A 9634-nucleotide genomic window follows, 5' to 3' on the forward strand; every position below is an offset into this window, starting at 1 on the left:
AAAATAATTGATGAATTTTTTTGTAATTTTTTTTAATTTTTCTATTTATTTATTGTTCTTGCTTCACTTATTGTGTTGAGCTCTTTTGTTTAAATTTTTTTTTATTATTATTATTTAGAATACCTGATAGGAAAAAATTCGAAGACAACACAAAACATCAGGTGTAGCGCATATCATACACAAATCGGTTCAGAGATAATGATGGTTAGGTTTTTCTGTTTGTTTTTCTTATTCTTATATTGTTCTAGCTTATTGTGTTGAGTTTTTATTAAATAAATAGTTTATCCCTTAGGGCTTTAGGTTTATCAGCTTATGAGAAATAGTAAAAGCCCAGTAAAATTCATATACGGGTAGTCTAGATCCAGTAAAACACACACAGACAATAATCAATATGAAGAAAACTCATAACCAAATCGAAAATTTATTATTTCAATTTTAAGAAGATACTAATTCGGTAAACCCATTCCCAGACCAAAAAATAAATAAAATAAAGATACTAAACTCCCTGTTAACTCTGTGAACACTAATTAAATGAATTATAAATTAATTCTGATGCATAGAGGTTGATGTAAAAGATGTTACATAATTATACAGGAGTATATTATCATATAGGTCTTTGAATTAGTATATGCAATGTTAAATCATCTTTTAAAACGACCTAGTAATTTTAGTGATTATGTATTGCCTTATAAGATAGTATATCATGACATGTAACACATGCGAATTTAATTTCAACAATAGAAGCGAAGCTCTTCATAGGTTTGGATGAAATTACCTTCATAAAAACAAACCCTTAGTCACGGATAATTTAAAACAAATTAAAGTGTTGCTTAGGGGGAAAAACAAGTAAAAGCTGTAAAAATGAAAAATAAATAAATAAAAACTTTTCAAATTGAATAATTATATAGATACTACTACCAAAGACCAGAACGCTAACGCTAGCATATTATACAAAAATATAGACACTAGCCAATTTTCAGAGTTTTTTGTTTTGTTAAAAATTTAAAATTAAAATCAAAACTAACTTTTTTAAAAGGAAAAAAGGCCTCTAAGAGGGCTACTGATCAAATCAATCAAATGATGTTGGAAATCCAGTAGCCATAAAAAATCAAGAAAAAAAAAGAAAGAAAATTATAGTGCCTCAAAAATTGAAATGAAGCAGGTACGGACATATGTATTTTTGTTCATTTCATGTAGTTTAAGTGCCATAGCTGCGGTCCCCAGCATCTCCAAGACCAGGAATTATAAACCTAGACAAGTGAAATTATAAACATTAATCATGTAGATATTAATATATAAAGCTAGCTAGGTTTCAATAATATGAAGTAATGAAAATCATAACAACTATAAATCTATGATGTGGGGAGGCACCAACCCTTTTTCATTAACTGTAGGATCAATTATTCCAGTATATACATGAAGCCTGAAAAAATAAAAAGGTGATTTAGTTAGAAAGTACATGCATTTTCTATTTCAAGATAACAGTCAATTTGGACAAAATGATATACATAAATTTTGTAATTTACCACTTTGTCCAAAATGACAATTCTTTTGGATGGGAGTGGATTTAACAAAAGGCTTGAGGAAAACAAAATTAAGAAAGTTAACACAGTTATGTGAGTACCCAGGAAACTGCTCGCTAAGCTTTTGAAGGGCTGGAGGGGCAGCCACAGCAGAGATCTGCAATGTCATCCATTCCATTAATAAATTAGGATATATATATATATATATATATATATATATATATATATATCATGCATAATGTGGACAGGGTAATGCATAAACAGAAGCTCTGTTTTAACATTATTATTATTGTTGCTAGAGCTAGAGACCAGATTATTGGATACTGAACAATGATGGGATTATTGGAATATAATTCTAGATTATTGTTGCTAACCACTTTAATGTGCTTGTTGCTTACTCCACGTTCCTTTAATAGATTGAGGGCTGCCACTATAGTACCACCTGAAATTCAGCAATAATAATAATTAAAAAAAAAACCTGACCACTTTATGGCGTAAATAGATTTTCAAGCATATGCAACATAACTTTGGTGCAGTAGATATTTTACAATGCACTACTGTGTCCAAAATATAACATTCACTCCCAGGCTCCAGAATCAGTGGTTATAATTCGTTGAAATTAAAAAAATTATTCAGTCTCTGAATAATTTGTAACTAGTAAACATTTGAAATAAACAGACAGAAGTTAATTATTGTGCAGATTCAGAGTTAAACCCCAAAGTGGTCCCTGAGATTTGTCATTTGCATAGAAAAGGTTCCCAAACCAACTGCACTGTAAACATCTCCGAAATCGGAAAATTGCACCACGTTAGTCGTCCACCTCCTTTCCATCAATTTCCTCGATGCCGTCAGTGACCTGGCATATACGTGCCACACTGGAGGAAATTGACAGAAAGGAGGTGAGGGACTAACATGGTGCATTTTTTCCAATCTCGGGGACGTTTCCGATACAATTGGTATCTCGGGAACCTTTTCGGTGCAAATGGTGAATCTCAATGATCACTTTCAGGTTTAACTCTGCAGATTCATAGTTTTACTAAATTTTCAATTAGATACCTATAGTTTACCTATGTCCTATAGTTTAAAGGTTTATAAATTACAATCAAGTCCCTATAGCTTAAACATTTCTAATCCTGTTCCTATATTACAAGCATTTTTCAATCATGTCTCAAATTTAAAAATTTGGGGACCTAGTCTCCATACTGAATGATAATCACAAGTTTTTTGAAATAATTGTGTAACATAAGAACTTGATTACAAAGTTTTAAATTATAGAGCTTTCATCCAAAAAGCATTTGTGCAATATAGGTTTTCATTAGAAGTGTTTACTATAAGGATCTGATTGAAAATTTTTGTATAATATAAGGAATTGATTACAAACTTTCAAACCACAATGACCAAATTGAAAATGTAGTAAAGCTATAAGCCACCTATAGAGTAATTAAACTGAAAGCAAAGAAACAAGCTGATACCAAATTTCTACTTGTCTGCCAGGTTAATATCCTACGACATATAACAATGTAGTAAAATAATTTTGAAGCCAAAGAGACGAACCAAATCACATTCATATGCAGCCTGTGTAAGAGGCAGGCTGAATCTCTACTAAATATTTAACATTGAGCTCCTAATATCTGTTATTATGAGCTGCTTTTAAAATGTTGCTTTGAGGATTACATGAATAGTATAGAGCATACACGTGTAATAACGAAATTGCATCATATGAACCGGGAAAGCAAGGTAATAGGTTCATTAATGGGAAATGTTTTTCTTTTGTACTTGTAACCTATTGAGCAAAATGAATAAGAAGAAATTCCTTGTATGATAATGGCAGCAGTAGAAAGGTTTCAGTCTTGATCTTCTGATATCAAAACGCAAAACATGAGTGAATACATACCTGTTGCCAGCATAGGATCAACCACAAATGCTTTAGATCCTTCTGTAAACTTCTCAGGTAACCTGAAAATTGCATGAAGGAATACATAAATGAAGGAGCTCAACATGTCACAACTCACAGTTCAATAAATAAATAAAAGATACAGAACCAGGTCAAACAATAGGGCAGCCCTTATGAATCTCGCTGAAATGGTCAAGAAGCCGCCCATACAAGTGAAGGAAAAACAAGGGTAATAAAACATATTACTCTTTCAAGTATAAATTTCTTACTTGTTCAGATATATGGTTGGCTGAAGTGTTTCCTCATTTCTGCTTATTCCTTTTGCAAATGAAAGGGGGAATAAAAGAAGTTATTATTCAATTTAAGAATTGAGAATACATATCGCAATTTTAAAAATGAGCATCAACAAAATTCACAAGCTTTAAACAAGTAATCATTTTATCTCAATGAATCAGACGTGGAAATATACAAATATGCAAAACCAGATTTTTCCTGCTTAAATTATCTTTTTCAATTTGCCTCCAATGCCAGGTTTCAAATAACATAATAAGCAACAACAAGCATAGGCATCCAATTATTTCATTAAGTACTAATAAGAATCTGTCATGACCTAGATGGTATGTTTTTGTTGCAGGCAAGATCGACGACGCATGCTCGGCAAGAGCAAGACCAGCTCTCAAGATTGGAATTACCTGGGGAAAAAAATTGGGGGAAAAAGGTATAACATCAGTTTAGTTCAGTATGAATATAACAATATAATTGTCAGACCATGCGGACTTCAATTATAGAAAAAACATCGAAAGCAATATGCTACTTACGGCCACAGGCTCTCTTGGATCAATGAACTCCACTGAAGCAACACCCATAGGTGATTGAATCTCCCCAGCCACCGTAGGCTGAAAAACAATTAAAGCACCATAGAGGAAAAAAGAAATGAAAATCCACATGCTTGAGTGTGGTAATAAATGTAGAAAGATTATTAAATGGGAATTTTAAATAACATCAAAGGCACAACTATTTAATACAAGTCATCATCACAACTAGATTCCTGTATTAGGGAAAGCATGGTGCAGATGCACTTGCACTAAGAAAGCTATAGACTTCAAAATCAATCTGCCTTTGGATTTTTGATAACTCAAAAATATAATGCTGAATACAGTATTCTAAAGAATTCATAATATTGCTTTATGTTTCTGAAAGCCAATACTCTGGTAATTTCATAGGCATAGATCCAGTGTTACCTTAACCAGGAGATGTAATTGGGCCATTATACAGAAAAAGAACATTTCAACTCTAGTTTAGTATGCAATTATTTTTCTAAATGAAAAGTTTTACTTTAATGCTGAATATGCTTGAAAGTGTCTTTAGGGGCTTATCATATATCTATCCTAATTTGGAGTCTCAATGCAAGATAAGGATTTAGTTCCAAATCCTTGAAAAATAATCTATTCTAAGATCTATATTTAAATGCAGTAATAGTTTCTTTAGGGTGAGTATCCGGTTGAATAAATTAGCACAGAAAGGTTACTATTTCTGGTTGTTAGTTGCAAATAAACCTAATTTATCATACCAAAGTCTCGACTATAACATGGAAAATGAAATGAAAATAGAGACAAATATGATTTTCTGTTATTGATTATTAGAATTAAGAATTGAAGTTAAACCAAGTATTTATACATCTAGTAAGGTGCATGATTAGGGCATGCACTCTACAGTAGCAAAGCTCCTATAACTACCCAAAATGTGATAACCGCTTGACAGCTGGCTAACTACCCTGCACATGATGCTAGCTCAGACTCTTCTTAATTAATTGAAGTTGGTAAATGCTGTGAAGGTTCTAATAAATGCCATTAACATTCCTAAAATGGTGATCAATTCTTACACAAGAAACACATAATTTATATATGGTTTCATGGCAACTGACTCAGCTGCCTATTTTAACTTGAAAAGTAAAAATCCATGCATCCGAATTTATTCATGCCCTAAATTATACTCAGTTTCTTCATATCCGGCACATCTGCCTTTTACCAGTAATCCCACACCATAATCCTAACCCATGAATACTAAGAATTTGTTTGTCCTACCTTAGACAGAGAGTGAGGAATCCATCGAGAACAAAACAAATAGCTCAAGCAATATTTTGAAGATGTTGATAGAAGATGTTCAAATAATTTATAGAATGAATGTCACTTTAACCTGACCACCTCTAGAGTCTACATACATGTAATGCCTTAAATTTTTTAGTTTAAAGTTAAATCTTAAATACAAAAAAGTTAAAGCATGGGGAAAATAAATTTTTAAGGCAAGGGCATGAGCTATGCCCTTTTAACTAACCAGCCAATCCCTTGAAGCTTCATACATTAGTAGCCTCCCCAACTCAGCCATTGCATTTCCTACATTAGAAGCATTAAATGCCAAATAAATATGAATATAAATAATATTATATCAAGTCATGCTCTTGGAGCAAATCTAATGATCCTCCAGGAAAATCTACAACCACATAATTTCATTTATAAAGGGTTTAGATTATATAAAAACCAGAAGATCAATAGTTGTGAATGTTCCTAGTGAACACATTAAATATCTTCTAGGAGTATGGCATGAGTTTGTCAGGAAGCTACATTTCCATTAACCATTAACCAAGGAAGTAGCTATTAGCAAAATAAAGTGATGAGGCTGTTCAGCTGTTCCAACATTGGTTATACCGTTACAGTACACTGATCAAAATCAGGTTAATGTTAGGTCCACATTATAGGATGTTGCTAAAGTAAATTAAAAACTGACACTCACTGAAGATAGGACAAGGAGTTTGCTCATTTCTCAGAACTGAAACCCAATGCTTGATCAAAGGGTGTGGAGGCACATACACCTTCAAAACCAAACAGATCAAAACAACCAATTAATCTATCACAAAACAGAGACAAAACTCATCAAAAGGAAAATTAGCTCCATTCCCTCTATTTCATGTTTATCAGGGCATAACAAACCAAAAACAAATAAAGCCTTAATCCAAAACCACAAGAGGAATAAGAATTGAAAAATAATAAGCATATTAGTTAGCCATTTAGTGCATGTTTGGAAATAGTTTTTGTTTTAATGAAATATTTGTTTTCCTTTTGATTATGAAGTCTTTTGATAGTTGTTGAAACCATAGCAAGTTAATCCAAAAGGATAGTGCTAGGGAGCCAATGGCTTAAGTGTACAATGTGTACAATGGGCTAAATCTTTGGTCCATGAATAAAATGAACATCACCCACACTATCCAGAATAACCATCCAAATACCAGGGATAATAAACATCTCATGTCATCAAATCACTCATCCTAAAAACTTAAGTTAATTTTAGAGTTCATCAAGGATTGAATCCTTGACCTTTCGGATCTAGAACTCTAATACCATGTCATGAACCCACTCATCCCAAAAGCGTAACCTGACAGGACAATGTAACACTAATGATCATATCTCTAATACTTCCTATTGGCTCCCTATACTTTTCCAATCCAAAAACACACATTTAAAAAGAGAAATCACAAAAAAGAGAAATTTTTTTCCCCTCTCGGTAGATAAACCCATAAACCCAGAAGACAAAGACAAAAATGGCAAATTAAAAAAAAAAAAACACACACACACACACACACAAAAACACATAATAGACAAATTAATCAATTAATCAAACCATCAAAGACTTTTGGCTCCTTTCATTCCATTTTTTCTCTTAGTAAGAGGAATAAAAACACAACCACCCCCTCGCCAAAAAAAAAAAAAATAATAAAAAAAGCAATAAATAAAAGAATTCCGGAATGAGAAGAAGAGAAAGACTAACGAGCATTCGGTTGTCAGAGACAGGCTTCTCCTCCATGGTCATGTGAGAGCTCACAGCAACACACGAACGGCGCTGAACATTGGAGAGAGAGATCTGAGTGGAACCAACAACAAACATCAGTAAAAAGGGGCGCATATAAATAACAATAATTTAAATTTAAATTTATATTAAAATTAAAACGGTGGGGCATAATTGTTAATTGAGATACTGATAATCAATGACAACAACAAAAGAACAAAATTAAAATTAAAGTAATTAAGGTTCTTTTTTTAAGGCAGCTACTTTCACTCTTTTTAAATAAAATTAAATAAGAATAAGAATTACGTGAATGACATGAGAATTGAGAATAGGGATGGTAGTAGTAGTAACTAATTGCCTTTCTAGTTGTAGTTCTGAAGAGGGAAGAGGAGGAGGAGGAGGAGGAGGGAGTGTGAGAGTGACATGTGTGAGGAATAAGCGCCGAATCGGAAGGGGAAGAGAGGTTAAGATTGAAGTGAATACGGCACCAAGCCATCATCAATGAATGAATGAATGAATGCTTTTTGTGTTTGTGTGTACGGGTATATCTATGGTTTTCAGCTAATTCAAGATGATGGTTGTTGGTTGGATTATTTCGTTATTTGGACATGGATAGACATATCCTGATTATGCTGTAATTTCCATTTTCATTCTTTTTATTATTTTACGTCCTTCTAGCTTTATTCATCAAAATAGGATTTTTTAATATATATATATATATATATATATATATTCTGAAAGTTACTGAAAGGTTGATTTAAACTTGAATGTGAGGTTCAGACTCTTTTAGAAGGCAGCGTCCGGATCGAGTCAAGAAACTTCGATGCTTAAATTAGCAAGAGGTTTAGACAGGTTTTTAGTAGATTAAAACGTGAATACTTTAAAAGGTGTCAGTGTATTTATAGTAGAGTAGATAATTACTTTTCGAATAATTCCATCTTTATTTACTGATAACTCTGTTTTCTTTATCTTGAGAGTTTGTTATAATCTATCTTTTAGCTGTTTTCTTTATCTTGAGAGTTTGTTATAATCTATTTTTTAGCAAAGATAGAGATAATTGAAAAGATTCGGAGAATACTTTCTTAGATAAGTATATAAACGTATGTCCGACCTCTTTAAGAAGATCAAGTATATAATAGAAACTACCCTTTTACGTAGGCCTTTCATTTTTATTATACATAACTTTTATTTTGGGATAGAATATAAACAATATATATTATTTAATATTTACTACTAAATAAAATTACAACTAAAATTATGTTTTTAAACTTTATTATACATCTCGTTTGTCCATCAACTCCATACGAATTTGTTATTTACCTCATTTAAAAATGAGATATGGCTAATTTTATTTCGTTTGTTTATTATATAAATGAGATTATAAGTAATAAAATTTCAAATTCTATTTATATATATTAACCATAAACTAGTATCAATCACTATCATTCTTTTTCTCTTTTTACAAATGGCTAGTAAGGATGATATTCCATTTGAATTTGTTGGTCTTACACTAATATGCTCTGTTTGCGAGAATTTTCTAGCTAGGTTGAAAATCTCATATTGACGAAGATAGAGACTTGGTCTAACAATCTTGAGAAACTGATGATTCTTATATCTGAGTTTTTTGGCTTGAGAAAAATTATCAAGTTCTGATAGTGTTCGATATTTATGTGAAAATTTTACCCTAACATATAAGTGATGAAATTGTATGCTGAGGCAGCTGAGCGGCCATATTTCACCCAGAAACAACAATAATAAGGATGAGTTTGTACCAAAAATCTCTATTGGTAGATCAAAATAGCCCAATTCCTACCAATTTCGAAACTCAACATTCCATCAATATGCCATGTCATTTTTGCGAGACAGACCATTTCACTACTGAGGTATGCTCAAGGAAGGAGCCAAGAGCATTAAAATGATATCAAACAAATAAAAACCAATATATAGCCAATCATTAGTATATGTATACATTTTTTTATGGTAAAAAAACTATCATTTATAAAAATAGCTAAATAGCATTTACAAATTGTAGAATACATATTCGATTTGAAATTAGGTAAGAAAATAGATAAATTTTATGTTGAACTATGGTTTAAAAGAAAATATCGAGTTCGATTACAAAGAATCATATAAGACAAAAACAGTCAAACAAAAATAAACCAGTCTTTTTTATTTCTAATTTTATATAAAAAGTGTTGCAATATAGAAAAATATCTTCTCTTCTTTCCCGAATAAATTTAAAGGTTTTTTGAATTTAAAAATATTTTTATGGATGAAATTTTTTTTTCTTTGAATCTTTATTCCAAATTTGTAATATCATATCCAAAATACCTATAAAAAAGATCAATACACTACTAAAAAAAGAGAACAATCTCAA

General features: G+C 31.6%; 1 protein-coding gene across 3 annotated transcripts; it reads right to left on the reverse strand.

The window, feature by feature from the left end:
* Positions 1-884: 884 nt before the first annotated feature.
* Positions 885-7943, reverse strand: LOC112748467 (uracil phosphoribosyltransferase). 3 transcript variants are annotated; one of them, XM_025796701.3, is made up of 12 exons: positions 7616-7943; positions 7240-7332; positions 6208-6286; positions 5752-5810; positions 4236-4313; positions 4028-4109; positions 3687-3735; positions 3418-3479; positions 1898-1965; positions 1625-1680; positions 1376-1423; positions 885-1250 (listed from the first exon to the last, which is right to left on the reverse strand). In XM_025796701.3, the coding sequence occupies exons 1-12, from the start codon at positions 7754-7756 to the stop codon at positions 1199-1201; spliced, it is 867 nt and encodes a 288-aa protein (XP_025652486.1). In that variant the 5' UTR covers positions 7757-7943; the 3' UTR covers positions 885-1198. The 3 variants fall into 3 exon arrangements, with proteins under 3 accessions (XP_025652486.1, XP_025652493.1, XP_025652499.1); XM_025796708.3 differs by having other exon boundaries at positions 7609-7911; XM_025796714.3 differs by having other exon boundaries at positions 7564-7906.
* Positions 7944-9634: the final 1691 nt, after the last annotated feature.

This window comes from Arachis hypogaea, chromosome 2 (genome assembly GCF_003086295.3).
Source record: "Arachis hypogaea cultivar Tifrunner chromosome 2, arahy.Tifrunner.gnm2.J5K5, whole genome shotgun sequence".
NCBI classification, from domain to species: Eukaryota; Viridiplantae; Streptophyta; class Magnoliopsida; order Fabales; family Fabaceae; genus Arachis; species Arachis hypogaea.

Excerpts from the sequence above, each read along its gene's own strand:
- LOC112748467 (XM_025796701.3), bottom strand. The coding sequence starts at position 7,756 with ATGATGGCTTGGTGCCGTATTCACTTCAATCTTAACCTCTCTTCCCCT. Across the intron at positions 4,314-5,751 it reads AAGCTTCAAGGGATTGGCTG|CCTACGGTGGCTGGGGAGAT; the intron begins GTTAGTTAAAAG and ends ATTGTTTTTCAG. Across the intron at positions 3,736-4,027 it reads AACAAAAACATACCATCTAG|GAATAAGCAGAAATGAGGAA; the intron begins GTCATGACAGAT and ends CATTTGCAAAAG.